At 37.6% G+C, this 13847-nt stretch overlaps 1 protein-coding gene and 1 pseudogene across 1 annotated transcript; both read right to left on the bottom strand.

The window, feature by feature from the left end:
• Window positions 1-2953: 2953 nt before the first annotated feature.
• LOC113358423 (PP2A regulatory subunit TAP46-like) lies at window positions 2954-7667 on the bottom strand. Its single transcript, XM_026601985.1, has 9 exons — window positions 7399-7667; window positions 7183-7305; window positions 6526-6612; window positions 6302-6406; window positions 5969-6130; window positions 4666-4701; window positions 4491-4562; window positions 3865-4145; window positions 2954-3434 (listed from the first exon to the last, which is right to left on the bottom strand). The coding sequence occupies exons 1-9, from the start codon at window positions 7492-7494 to the stop codon at window positions 3194-3196; spliced, it is 1203 nt and encodes a 400-aa protein (XP_026457770.1). The 5' UTR covers window positions 7495-7667; the 3' UTR covers window positions 2954-3193.
• Window positions 7668-12281: 4614 nt separating this feature from the next.
• Window positions 12282-12381, bottom strand: LOC113362416 (annotated as a pseudogene).
• Window positions 12382-13847: the final 1466 nt, after the last annotated feature.

A 13847-nucleotide genomic window follows, 5' to 3' on the forward strand; every position in this document is an offset into this window, starting at 1 on the left:
TTGGCAGCAGGCCTGGCAGCATCAGTTGGCAGCAAGTTGGCAGCAAGTTGGATCAGAAGCAACAGCAGCAGCAGCAGCTAGGCAGCTTCAGTTGGCAGCAAGCTTGGCAACAGCAACAGCTTGGCAGCAGCAGCTTCACTTGGCAGCCGCAGTTGCTTTGGTTCACCAGCAGCAACAGCAGCAACAGCAGCAGCAGACTTTGGCTTGGCAGCAACAGCAGCAGCAGCAGCAGCAGCAGCAGCAACAGCAGCAGCAGGCTTTGCAGCAGGCTTTGCAGCAACAACAAATAATGCACAGCTCCAGCAGCAGTTAGCAAGTGAACAAGATAGCAATGAACACACACAACTATGCAAGCACAACAAGGCCACAACAGCTATGAAAACTTCAAAAATATGGCAGCCAGCTCCCCGGCAGCGGCGCCAAAAACTTGGTGTGAATTCTAAAGATGCACACAAAACACTTGCAAGTATACAAGGTCAAGATTTATAATATAATGATGAGTAGGGGTTTGTCCACAGGGAGAGGAGCTTATGAGAAGTTTTCCTAACTAAGATGTGTAATAAGCTAAGGGCAGGCAAGGTTGCAGGCAAATAAACAAGAACATGAAGTAGGGCAAAAGAGAAGCAGGTTAAGAACCAAAGCAAGGAAAGATAAGCAAGAACCAAAAATGCAGGGTAAGGCAACAAAGGAGCAGTTAAGAAAAAGCAACAAACTACCAAGGCTTGGCAGCCAAGGGCAAGAGGCAAGATTGTGCACTGCCTTCAGTGCACAGTAGCTACAAGATGCAGGAACATAAAAGGCATGAAAATAAAGCTGAAATGCAAAAACACAGAACTTGAAAAAGTGACTGAAATTAAGATTGATTAAAAGAGAAGTGGTGGGCAAGCCAAAGCATATGATCCACCTTGTATCCTAATCAAGTAACATGGTCTAGGTTAAGTTCTTTCCTAAGCATACAACTAGAAATGAGAGAACACCAACTTGCTTGCTAGGCTACCCCTAGCATTGGCTGTCTTTTGACAGTACAGCCAATCACAGGCTCTATAAGCATTGGCCTCTCTCAAATACACATTCACAACACAGCAGGGAAGAATTATCCTAGCTCAATCACACTTGACAGTGCACAAGGCTTCACTGAGCCTTGGCCTGAAAGTGATTAGCTCATGCTAACCATGTTTAAAACAATCACATTCAACATATGTAAAAATTCAAGCACAAGTAGCATCATTTGAGATAACAAAACACATAAGCAATATTCTACTGATAAGTATTGAAATTTGAAATTCAACAAAATTTTGTTCAATTCTCTACTGGCTAGTCCAGAGAGGTAAATAGTCTCCCTCTAATACTTCCCCCAACACCCATTTATACCCAATTACAAAAATCCCCAAAAATCAGGACTACATCAGTCCAATTAAGGTTTGGTGAAAATACAAAATAAATCAAATAAAATCCTACCTAACTATGATAACAACCCTAATTGGACTAACCCATGCTTCAATTAGACGTACAAGTTATTTCCCCAAAAAATTCCCAAATCAGAAAAATTAGGGTTCTTAAAATTTTTTTTACCTAATCACTGTTGACACTGATGGATGTCGACCCATGCCTCCAATCCTTCTCCTGATGCTTCTCTTTTTCTTCCCATGCCCTAATTGCTTTTCTAGCTCATCTATTCCATCAATTTCTCTTCTAGGGTTCCTGTGAGAGGAAAAGATCGAGGAATTGATGTTATAGAAAGCTAGAGGAGTAGGGGAATGATGGCTCGAATGGTGATGGTTGAATGATTTGGGGAGAGGATGGTGGAGTGATTTGGGGAGAAGATGGTGGTGATGGAGACGGACATGGTGGTGGTACGGGTTCTGAAGGAAGAAGAGATGGAGAAGAAAGAAGAAAGGTGCGTTTGGCTGGGTATAGGGTGTTCGATACTTGGGTGTTAGGTGGGCGTATCGAGTGTGATGATCTGCGACGCTGCGCCGTGGGATAGGGAGATGAAAGATCAATCGGACGGTGAGATGAAGTGAAGCTTGTAGCGACCGCTGGATTTTTTTATACAACAAAGTTAACGGCTCTAGATGGGGTTAGGTGTTGTAGTGTAAGGCGGAGATATCAGACGTTGATGAACAGCAAGGGAGCGACCGTTGGATTCAACAACCATCTAATCTGAAGGCTTGGAATTTCAGCGCTGTGGTGCTTGGCAGAGACTTCAGATTTTGATGCTCTATGAAGGAGCGACCATCGGATGCTTTTGGGAACTGATCTGACGGCTGAGAACGGAGGCGCTTTTGTGTGTAGAAAATGAGGTTGTGCGCACCATTCTTCGCGGCTTCCTTGCGTAATTTCTCCCGGCTTTTCACTACTTTTCTGCTCTTTTCGCTCCGCGACTCATCCGAACTTTATTTATTACCTAAAAATGCAAAATTAATTAATAAAAATATTTATTCTTGAAAACACTGAAAATACAGGATATGGGATAAAATGTAGAATTAATGCATAAAAGATGAGTTAAAATGCCAACAAAAAGGGATAAATATATACAATATTTGGCACTCATCATCTATCGATGCAAATTTTCTTTTGTAAATTATTATCCTGTTTCCTTTATGTATAAATCTAGGATGCAAATTTTCTTTTGGAAATTATTATCCGGTTTCCTTTATGTATAAATCTAGGATATATGTTGATTTCGAAGACAAGCTATCTAAGGAAGCAAGAACTAGGAAAGTTAAATTTTTCTCTACGGAGAATGTGAGTGAAAATGTAAGAAAAAACATCCTAGAAAGAGTTAAGCTAGGCTTAGCTCCTATCTTGTATATTTTGCAAACTTCCTCTATTACATAAATAAAAGTTGTCTTCTTATCAAAAAAAAAAAATTAGCACATAAAGAAGGATTAGTGGCTATTTCATTACATCTGCAGAGCCAAACTCCTTTCAGGTGTCAAAATAAAAGACAATCTGGAATATCTACATGTCATTTAATTTCTTTTTGCTAACTAGGAGGAGAATATTTATTTCATCATACATTTAAAATTAAATTTCAAAATTATAAATAAACGTGTTCAGATGGAAACCAACAACATTAGATGGATCTAATAAGAATCTGCAGCAGGAAGGAACATCCTGTAACTGGGTTTGCAAGAATACATCAAGGGCCTACGAAGTTGTGTACCTTCAATGGTTTACCCACAAGGAGTTAGTTTCTTGTTGCCCGCTCCACGAGGATTTTCATCTTTCCAGTCATCCCAAGCAACTGCTTTCTGGTGAGACGCTTCTCATCTTCTTCTTCATCCTCATCAGTGGGTGCTCCAGGTTTTGGCCTTTCAGTATGCCATGATGTAGTGGCTTCCTCGTACAATTTTAGATTCATCTCTTGCCACTTGTTCATCATCTCCATTTCTTTCAATCCAGCTTCCTCTATGCTCATGGTTGGTAACCTATTATTATCATCATCAAACAAGAAAGAAAGTAAGTCCAGAATGAAACTATGTGTGATCAAGTTGACAACACTTTGGCTCCCGATTATTTATTTACAAACACTTCTCGTTCATGTGTCGCGTACAGCTAATGTTCATCAAGAGTATTCACTTTGCCAAAGGTAGAGATTGCAACATCAATTATACTTCAATGGATTATTTGTTAAGATTTAGACCCATGGTGGACCTAAATTGATTAGGCACCAACTTTCTTTCTTTTTTTAATTAAGACAAGACTTTAACCAGTTATAGGCCAGGAACTAATTTCCAGACTAAGACTAAGAAGCATGGTCTTAGTTATGGATGCTAAACAAAAATGACCACATAGAGTGTTTCGTTATCCGCATTTGAAAAATACAGATGGATTTGTTTGAGAAGGAAGTAGTCGAACCTGTGGCCAGGTTGGAAAACTTGGGCAGCAAGCCTTTCTCTCTCACTTGTGAATCTTCCACCCGTAAGACTCTGTGGCCCAAATATTAGCGGCTGGTGTTTATGGTCATGTGCCTCAGAGACCTTTGCTCTCCCTTCTACGACGTCTTGGGCAAATGTTGCACAAGTTATTGGCTGCACTGGTCTTGTAGACTTCATCCGAGTGGCTGCATTGCGGTGCCACAATTCTGCCATTTCGATGCGTTCATCAAGAATCTCACGAGTTATCTCGCCGTCCCCATTCTGAGATGCAGTTCAAAAACACGCCAAACTCGAAATTCAAAAAGCAATTACAAAGTACTTTTACATCTAAGATTTAGAACAAAATGCTTAAAAACACATACTTAACAAAGAAGTCTCCCTCTCCAAGGTTCCAACTTAAAAAGGTCAAACTGAGTACGAAATTGTAGACAGAGAAGCAAGAAACAAACACTTATCATTGTCCAAGGTTCAATTCTCCATCAAATTGATAGATTTGTATTTATATATCATCCACATGCTTACCATCTAGATGTTTGTTCAGAAAAAAACATAAAGACACATGCTACATCGAACAAATTCAGTAACATCAAACAAAAACCTTGATACCTGTAACTGCTTTTCCCTCACAGCGGAAAGCATTTCTTCTTCTTTCTTCAGCATTTCCAACAGATCAAAGGCCTGTTAATTGATTTTTGCAGAGTTCTGATTAAGACACTGTACATTAATAGAGTATAGCCGCATTTTACGGTACTTCTTATATTCAGATTACAAGCACACACACCTTACAGATAGACAGTGAGATGGTGGTAAGCCATGCCTGCACAAAAAGTAAATTAACTTAGATAAAGTGAAAACAAATATTCTAACACAAAGGAAGCCAGTTGCAAAATATGATGCATCAGACAGTACTTAGTTACTTGTTTACTTTAAAAGGCGTTCTTGGAGTACTTCAGAGAATACTTGGAAACACAAAAAAAATATCACCGTGACCTATAGAAGAAAGAAGTTCCACGATAGTCTGACTGTCTAAGAATGCTGAATACCAAATCTACTAGTTGATGAACTTCTTAGAATCTATCTTTGTTCGTTTTGTGGTGCCACAACTTCCATTGCCATTAGACGAAGTGCACCTCTCTCATCAGACTCCCAATCAACCACCCACAAAAGCATCCCTTTCACAGCCATACAATCTTCATCGACTAGATATTCTTTTGGATATCACCAGCAATTACCACAATTTCCTGTCACCTCTACAGCCTTGTCTATTTTCAGATACACTTTTGCTTATATGTTTCATGTTGCAGATTAGTTCGCAATGAAGTCTACCCAGTTCTTAATTTGTTTCCCTTTTTCTTTTGTTTGATAACCACAAGTCCACTCTGCTCTAACTTCTATCATTTTTAAGACATAGGAGTGAAGGGGTTCTTAAAATTCCTAAATAACAAGATAGATCTCACTGTCTCCCAATTAAGTATTAACCTCCGTAAGCTTAGACCAGTATATAAACATACTGATTTAAAGGAAAACTGGAGATGTTGCAACTTTTCTTTTTTTGCTTTTTTTAAAACTTTAGAGAGTGACCATTAAAAACTACCCTCCCAATTGAGTATATTATCTATTAGCTAACCTCCGCAGACTTAGAGTTAGACCACTATATAACTATTCTGATTTAAAGGAAAATTGGAGATGCCGCAACCTTCTTTTTTTTGTTTTTTTTAGAACTGTTGGAGAGTGACCATTAAAAACTACCCTCCCAAATGAGTATATTATCTATTAGCTAACCTCCGTAGACTTAGACCACTATATAACCATTCTGATCTAAAAGGCAAATTGGAGATGCTGCAACACTTTATTTATTTATTTTTGCTTTATTAGAACTGTTGGAGAGTGACCATTAAAAATACCCTAGTCCTTCATAATTTCTTGCTACTTGAATTAAATCTTGGAAACAGAATTGTCGGCTATGATCAGATGTGAACAATGGCATTACGCCAAAATAATTAGAATACAGAATACCATCACAATGTTAAAATTGAATAGAGAGTAAATCAGACGGCATATAGTTCTTTGAATCAGAAGCTAACCTCACGTTCTTCCTCCCCATCATCATCCAGTGCATCTTCCTCTCCAGCCTCTACTGGAGTGGATAGAGCTGATGCTCTGAGAGACCTTTCCCGCCGCTCCTTACGTTCTTTTATTTCCTGCAGCTTCATCTCCGCAGCTCTCTGGCGTCTAAATCTCCCAATCTGAATGGATAAAACAGAAAATACTGTATAGTGAGAAAAATACAAAGAAATTGCAGACATTGGATAGCTACCATATACATGCCGTATGTATGTACAATAATAAAACACAATAATGATAACTGCTGGAGTCTGTAGGGAAGTAAAGAATAAAACCTATGACATGAACAATACCTTTTTGGCCCTTATAGCTGCAGGTGTATCTGATGCTTCTTCTGCTGATATCTGTAATTCCTCTTCAGGGACAAGCTCCATTGCCTCACAAAATGTAATAAATTTCTACGAAACAAACTGGATTAGTCGTACTAGTAGATACATTACAAATACACTATAACTAATAAAAATATGTTGGCAAAAAGTATCCAATTGCATCACTGTTACCAAGTAACAAGACTCACCTTCAATTTAGCCTGAGATGTTTTCACAATTTCTAGCCTGTCGCGATTAGAAAGCCTCTCCGTCAACTCCACAAGATAAAATGGCACCTGTACAAAAGTCAGGAGAACTAAGGCCAGAATAAAGCACCACTTTTAAGTGCCATGATTCATTCAAAAAAGAAGACAGATCAAATATAATAAAATCTTTCTCTAAGAGAACATAAGCAACAAACATACGGACTAGTTTTCCCTATATGACACGAGGTTACTTTAGAAGAGTGTCGCATAACCAGACAGATACCCTAGAGGCTAGAGCACACACTTCTCGGTCTTCAATATGATAGTTTTATCTTTTTTCAAATACTTTGTTATACTACTACCCGTCAAAATCATACAAGTTTAAATACAGCTTGAAATTAGTAGCTGAACTTACTGATACGAATACAAGTTAAAATATCAAATGTTAATCACAACCAATAAGAAACTTACGTTTTGAAAATTGATTCACATAAACAACTATATCACACTAATCTAAAACTAAAAAGTCTTGTTAAGCGATGGCACAGTGGTGCTTATAAATAGAGTATGTTTCACATCTACATTACCCTAACGAGTATTCCAATAGCTTACATCTAATGCAAACATTAATAACGAATCCAGTAATTGATATCAACTTACCAACAAATATTTGAGATTACTAGTGCTGACATCTTCTTTGGTTTCATTTGCGGAGAATAACCCAAGTTTATTAATCATCTCATCACACGTTTCCAGAGCTTCACACCCTCTTTTTATAATTTCCTGAAAAATCCCCAAATTAAACTAAAAAACAATTCAAACAAATGAAAATACAAAAAAAAAAACTCAGCGAACTCAAATTATGGTTCTTTTTACCTGATTTGTTGCTGAATCACAATCCATGGAGTAAATTTTCCGCGCTTTTTCGAACAAGGCGGGAAGTGTCATTTCTTCAATTTTCCACTCCCCCATCGGAATCAAGCAATTAAAAACGAAGAGAAAATATGTAGATTTATGTGATTAAATTGAAAACGAAGAGAAATGGATTCTAATGTTCAAAACCTGGGGTTTTCAGTATGAATTTGATCTATTTCGGGACAGAAACACTTAATGCGGATTTTGATTCAAGGTACTCTGGAGTCTAGTCTAGACGTATCTAGGTTAAAAAATAAAAGAATAAAATAAAAAATTAAAGGAAACCAGTACTAGTAGCAACTCGATTAAATCTAGTTGTTATTTATTCCGGTTCGATTAATTAATCAGGCCACCGTGTTTTAATTAAGTCCAAATGTTTTAATTGAGTCCAAATCCGTTCGCACTTCTCTAACGAGTGTATTTTCACATATTTCTCGGATTTGTTGATTATTTACTGATTGTCCCATTATTCTCCATGTTTACAGGGATTTACACGATAAATATTTTTGTGATTTCCAGAGATTTTAATAGATTTCCGAAGTATTGTGTAATTGGTGTTACGGGTTGTATACTTTAGAAAACTCCTGATAAATATATGTTACTTGTTAGAGCAGTGCTATCCCGCGCAGCTGCGCCGGAAAACTTTATAAGCAAACAACTTGTCAGTCGTTGGATGGATTCACAAACCGTTGGATTAAGATTTAATTCAGTCTTCCAGGTAATTACAGCTAGCAAACTTTTGTTATTGTAAATAGGTCCTTTTAATTATAAACATTTTGTATTGTTTCCTTTTCTTTCTTCCCATTCGTGGCTAAACAAAATCATTCTAACAAAAATAAATGTGTTTTTGCTGATCTGACGGTCCTGGATGTGGCTTTTTTTCCTATGCACGTCCACCATTTGCTCTCGGAGTTAGGAAAGGTCGAGAGACAAATCGTGGTTGATAATCAACCCACGTTGACGCCCCCATCCAACAACTCATAATCACCCAGACCATATTTATCCCTTCCGTTATCATTCATAAAACACTCTGCAATAAAATTCCTAATTATGACAACGCCAATCTAAGGCATCAATCTTCGAGTAATAATCTCACAATTCTATTATCCTCTTCCGTTACGATTCGTCCCATGAACTTCTCTCCTTGCCTGCTCCTCCAATCTTTTTTAAGGAAAAAAAACAATTTTCTTTTAAGTCACAGTAATAACTTCTCAGACGTTACATGCAACACCATTCCTACATAAACCCTGGACGAGATCATCATCTTGCCATGTTTCAATCGAATCCTTTCTCAACAATACCAGGTAATGGCCAAATTAGTTTCAGTTTATTTCGTAATAATTTTATTGTTATGTTGTAGGTTTGGATTGTTTAAATCATCAGAGTTCTAAACATCAATCTATTGATTTTTAGATTTCGGTTTGTAAATCTGTGAACATCTAGGGTTTATTGTGTTTATTGTTCGATTGAAAATTTTGGGGTTTCTAGGACTTTGTTGATTCATGTCTAAATTTTTATGTTTATATCATTCAAGTGAATTTTGCGTACTGAATTGGTTCCAATTTTGTGCAGAGCATATGATAGACACATTTTTGTGTCCTATTTGTCTCGATTCTATATATTGTTAGGGCTCATTTTTGTACTTATTATGGTGTTTTATTTATTTGTAGGTATTTTTGGAAAAATAAACTTTTGTGGCGAAATTGGCTCGAAAAGTGATGTTTGCATTCTTTGGAGGAATCACTAAATACACCCCGAAGAAATGTTGTTGACACCCGGACGAAGTGTTATACGCACCCAGGAAAAGTATTAAAAATACCCCAGAAAATCGCTAAAGGGACCCCTAGCAATGGATAAGGGGTACCCAAATTACTAGGGGGAATCCAACCAGCTATTCCCACCCTATCCATTGTCAGGGGGACACCATCTTTATGGTTTAAACGCACTGAATTTTGTCGGGAAAATTATTATCAACAGCGAACTCCCTGAATTGGATTTGGACGTGATATTCTCGTGGATTTTCAGCAGACCAAGTTGGTTTGGGCTTGGTTTGATCATACATGCAAGGTACGTGGATTAAATCGAAGATAAAGGGAGATATGGGAAGATTTCCTAAAACAGGTGAAACAGGGGAGTAGTTGTTCACGGATTGTATGTTCGGCTAAATTTGGTAATACGTGGGGAATGGGATAGTGAATATCTCCTTATGGATTCGAATCTATCAACAAAGGAAAGTTTGGACTAAACAGGGAGACGTGTGAAGAAAATATGAAAATTATATCCGTAACTTTTGGAAAAAGAAAAGGAAGAAAATCAGAGATTTCTTGGAGACTTGATCGTGCTGTGGCATATATATATGTTGCTTGGAGTTCCAAAAGGGCTATCGAGTAGTTTGGGGCCTTTACATAGTTTAGGGGAAGCTCTGGTACGAAGAAATCACACTGCAGAGAAAGTTGCAGCAGCAGGAGGAAGAAGACGAAGCTGAAGAACATTGGACAGACGAAGACAGTCGCAGAATCCGTGGTCTTTTCTTTCAAAATTCAGTCACTTTGTAACAATTTCTGTAACAACTATTCAGAGTTCGCAACAGTTCTGTGTTAGGGTACTCTGTAACAGTGGTTCGTAACGATTATATCCGTTACAAACACGTTGTTTTATACCTTCTCTTCTTTTTAATCAAGTTTTGAGCAACAAGCATGTATTTTGAGCAAGTGGTTAATATGAGGAGCTAAACCCTATTGCTGAGGCGACAGAGGAAGCTATTTTTCCAACAAAAAGTGGTATATTCTTATTTATTTATTTATCGCAATTATTTTTATGATTGTTTTGCCTTGAGTGAAAATTGTTTGAATGATTCTTGTTAAGCAATTGTTATTTCTTTTGATAGAGCATGCTTGGACCTAGGTTTTTGATGTTCTATGCTTCGGATTTACACCTGTTATTTTGAGAATCTACTTGTTGTAATAGTTTAGAATCAAATTGAACGAAAAAATTGGATGAATATAAATATTGGATTAAATCACTTTGAATTTGGAAAATAGTGGAATCTTAGCCTCAGTGTTTCTTTTAGTATTGATATCATCTTTGATTGAGTTAGCTATAATTTTTAGTGAGTTTTCTATTTTAATATTAGGATTTAAGTCTAATTAATATCCTTCACAAGTCTAAGAATCGAACCACTTTACCACTATCTACAAATCACATCAATTTTTGGCGTCGTTGCTGGGTACTTGTTTTTAGGGTTTTAGATTTATTTATTTTTATTTTTTTTGTTTTTATTATTTTTGTCTTTTTTTATGTTTTTGGGTATTTATCTTGTGTCTACAGGTTCTGGATCATAAAGAAAATTGAGCCAAGGAGTTTGGTGATTTCATAAAGACTTGGAGCTAAAGATTAAAGCAAAAAGAACAGAAAAGAAGACAATTTTTTTTTTATTTATTTTTTTTTTAGAAAATTTTAGTTTAGGGTTTGTTTGTTTATTTTATTTATTTAAAAAAAAATGTATTAGGGTTTATTATTTTTGTAATTTTTCTTTATTTTTTTTTGGACTTTGGGACATTATTTTTTTTATCACCCTACGGAAAGGTACTTTAAATATAAACTGTTTGCAGAGAAGGAGGAAAATTACGATATTGTCTCTGCACCTTGGGTACGTACACTAGACATTGGAGTCAGTGGCCCGAGTCGACTACAACCGATTCATCCCCCGTCTGGAACGGGAGGTAAGATTCTAAACACTCGTGAATCCCCTGTCAGCGAGTTACTGGACTCCTTCGTATGCATATATGTTGAGGACTGAATACGGACATTTATTTTTCTAGTAAAGGGCAAGGCATGGCCATACAAGATAAGGGTTCAGATTTCATCACCGTTCTCTTCTTGCCCGCTTTAGGAACACGTAAACTACGCGAACCTAAGCCTAAAATTTTGACTAGAACGAGACCGATAGGGTAATGAGCTTGACAGGAAAGTCATTCGAAAAATATTGGTTACTCTTTTAAGCATACTTCGAAGTTCTTGACGGTTTCTGTAAGTTGAATGCGTGACTGAGCCGTCTTGTAATACCGGTGAGGCCTTGGGTATCAAAGCTCCACCGAGCTTCCCTCGCCTCTATTCAACTTACGTTAACTCGGATTGATTCCAGGGGGGTTTGCTTAAATTGTAACGAATTCCCGTTCGAAGGATTAGAAGCTGGTCTAGAAACGATCTAAGTGGATCCATCATGCTTTTTGTTTGCTAGAAATCAATAGGTTTGATTTGGTTGAGGCGGCCTTGATCTGTATTTGCTTACCCTTCCAATTTAGAAAATTCTTGTATGCCTGAACGTAAACGAGACGCACTAGGTAGATTTGTTAAAGAGAAACCTAGTAGTTCGAAGCGTCTCGATTACCTTAATCTAGAAAGTCCGGCTTTTGAAGAGTCTGTTTTTGAACGTTCTTTGACTGAGGAGAGAATCCCCGTTGCTCCGATAGCGCCAGAAATGACAACTTTGAAAGTTTTGTTGAATCCAACTAGGACTACCCTTCCTTCGTGTATTAAGTTAGCTGAAACGGAGGCACCCTATGAACTGAAACCTGGGACCTTACAGATGCTCCCAATCTTTTTAGGGAAAGAAAATGAAAACCCTTATTACCATGTTAAGGATTTTGAGGAAATTTGTAGTACTCTAAGAATTATAGGCTTAGATGATGATGCTTTGAAACTTAGGTTATTCCCATTTTCCCTAAAAGATAAGGCCAAGTCGTGGTTGTATAGTTTGGACTCCGAGTCAATTGAGACATATGAACAACTTACATCTTCCTTTTTCAATAAGTTTTTCCCTAGGCACAAAACATCGCCTATTAGGACGCAAATATGCACATTTTCACAACAAGAGGGAGAATCTTTATATAGGTATTTGGAAAGGTTCAATGATTTATTATCCCAGTGTCCTCATCATGGTTTAGAAAAGGTTAGGCTAGTTCAGATCCTTTATGAGGGTTTAGATTATTCCACAACGACCATGGTTGAGTCTCTATGCACTGGTGGATTTGAAAACCAAACTGTTGATGCGGCGATGAATTTTTTTAATGAAATCGCCGAAAAAACCCAGCAATGGGAAAATAGTAGGGCACCCCAGAAAAAAATTCTTTTAAGTAGAGGAAACGTTAATAGGGTATAAGGAAGCTATGAATCAAATGCCAAAATTTTTGCTATAGCAAAAAGGTTAGAAGCCTTAGAAGTGAGCCAGACTAGTGGTAGAGTGGAGCCTTTTTGGGAAGGCCAGAATATTGAAGAGCAGGCCAATGCTCTTTATAATAACACTAGATTTGATAACCGTCAAAAGATTGACCCATATTCAGAAACCTATAATCCTGGTTGGAGAAACCATCCGAACCTTTCGTGGTCTAAGGGCCAAAGTCAAGGTCAGTTTAGTGTTTCTAATGCTCCCCCGGGTTTTGGCTATACTAAGAATCCTTCAGGACTAGCTCAGTTTCAGAATCAGTCAGATAAGAAAATCCAAAGTTTAGAAGAATCTCTCGCCTTGTTAACTCATCAAACTGCAAAATTCCAGTTATCCGTAGAACAGAGTCTACAAGCTAGTAACAGGATAAGCCAAGAAAATAGTCAGGCTATTTCCGAGTTAAAAACCCAGGTTGGTCTGATAAGTGATTCTTTGAAAGAAAAAGGTAAGTTTCCTAGTCAAACACAACCCAACCCTAGAGGAGTTCATGAATTAGGCGCAAAACCATCGAATCAATTGAATGCTGTTAGAACCCTTAGAAGTGGTAGAGTTGTAGACAATAAGGTAACCATTCCCGATAGTGAACATACTGTAGTTCACCCCTCAGGATCTCACCTCTCAGGACCAGTAGCTGAAGAGACTGATAAAGTTTCTAATGATGTGAATTCGGTTCCTGAAAGGTCTGATTTTAGGCCTAGAGCCCCATTTCCTCAGCTATTAGTACCAACAAAGAAGGAATCGAACTTTAATGACATAGTGGAGGTTTTTAAGCAAGTTACCATAAACCTTCCCTTATTAGATACAATTAGGCAAATTCCTGCTTATGCCAAGTTCCTTAAGGATATGTGTACGCGAAAGTGAAAACTTAGCGTCCATAAGAAAGCCTTTTTAGCTAGTCACGTAAGTTCAATCATTCAGAACACCACAACTCCAAAGTACAAAGACACAGGTTCTCCTACCATTGCTTGCACAATAGGTAACTTCCGGGTAGAAAAAGCTTTACTTGACTTAGGAGCCAGTGTGAACTTACTGCCATTCCATGTATACTTACAGCTAGGACTTGGTGAAATGAAACCTACTCAGATGACACTGCAGTTAGATGATAGGTCTGTTAAAATCCCTCGAGGTGTTATCGAGGATGTTCTTATTGAGGTCGACAAGTTTATTTATCCAGTGGATTTCGTGG

The sequence above is a fragment of the Papaver somniferum genome, chromosome 3 (genome assembly GCF_003573695.1).
Source record: "Papaver somniferum cultivar HN1 chromosome 3, ASM357369v1, whole genome shotgun sequence".
Taxonomy (NCBI): domain Eukaryota; kingdom Viridiplantae; phylum Streptophyta; class Magnoliopsida; order Ranunculales; family Papaveraceae; genus Papaver; species Papaver somniferum.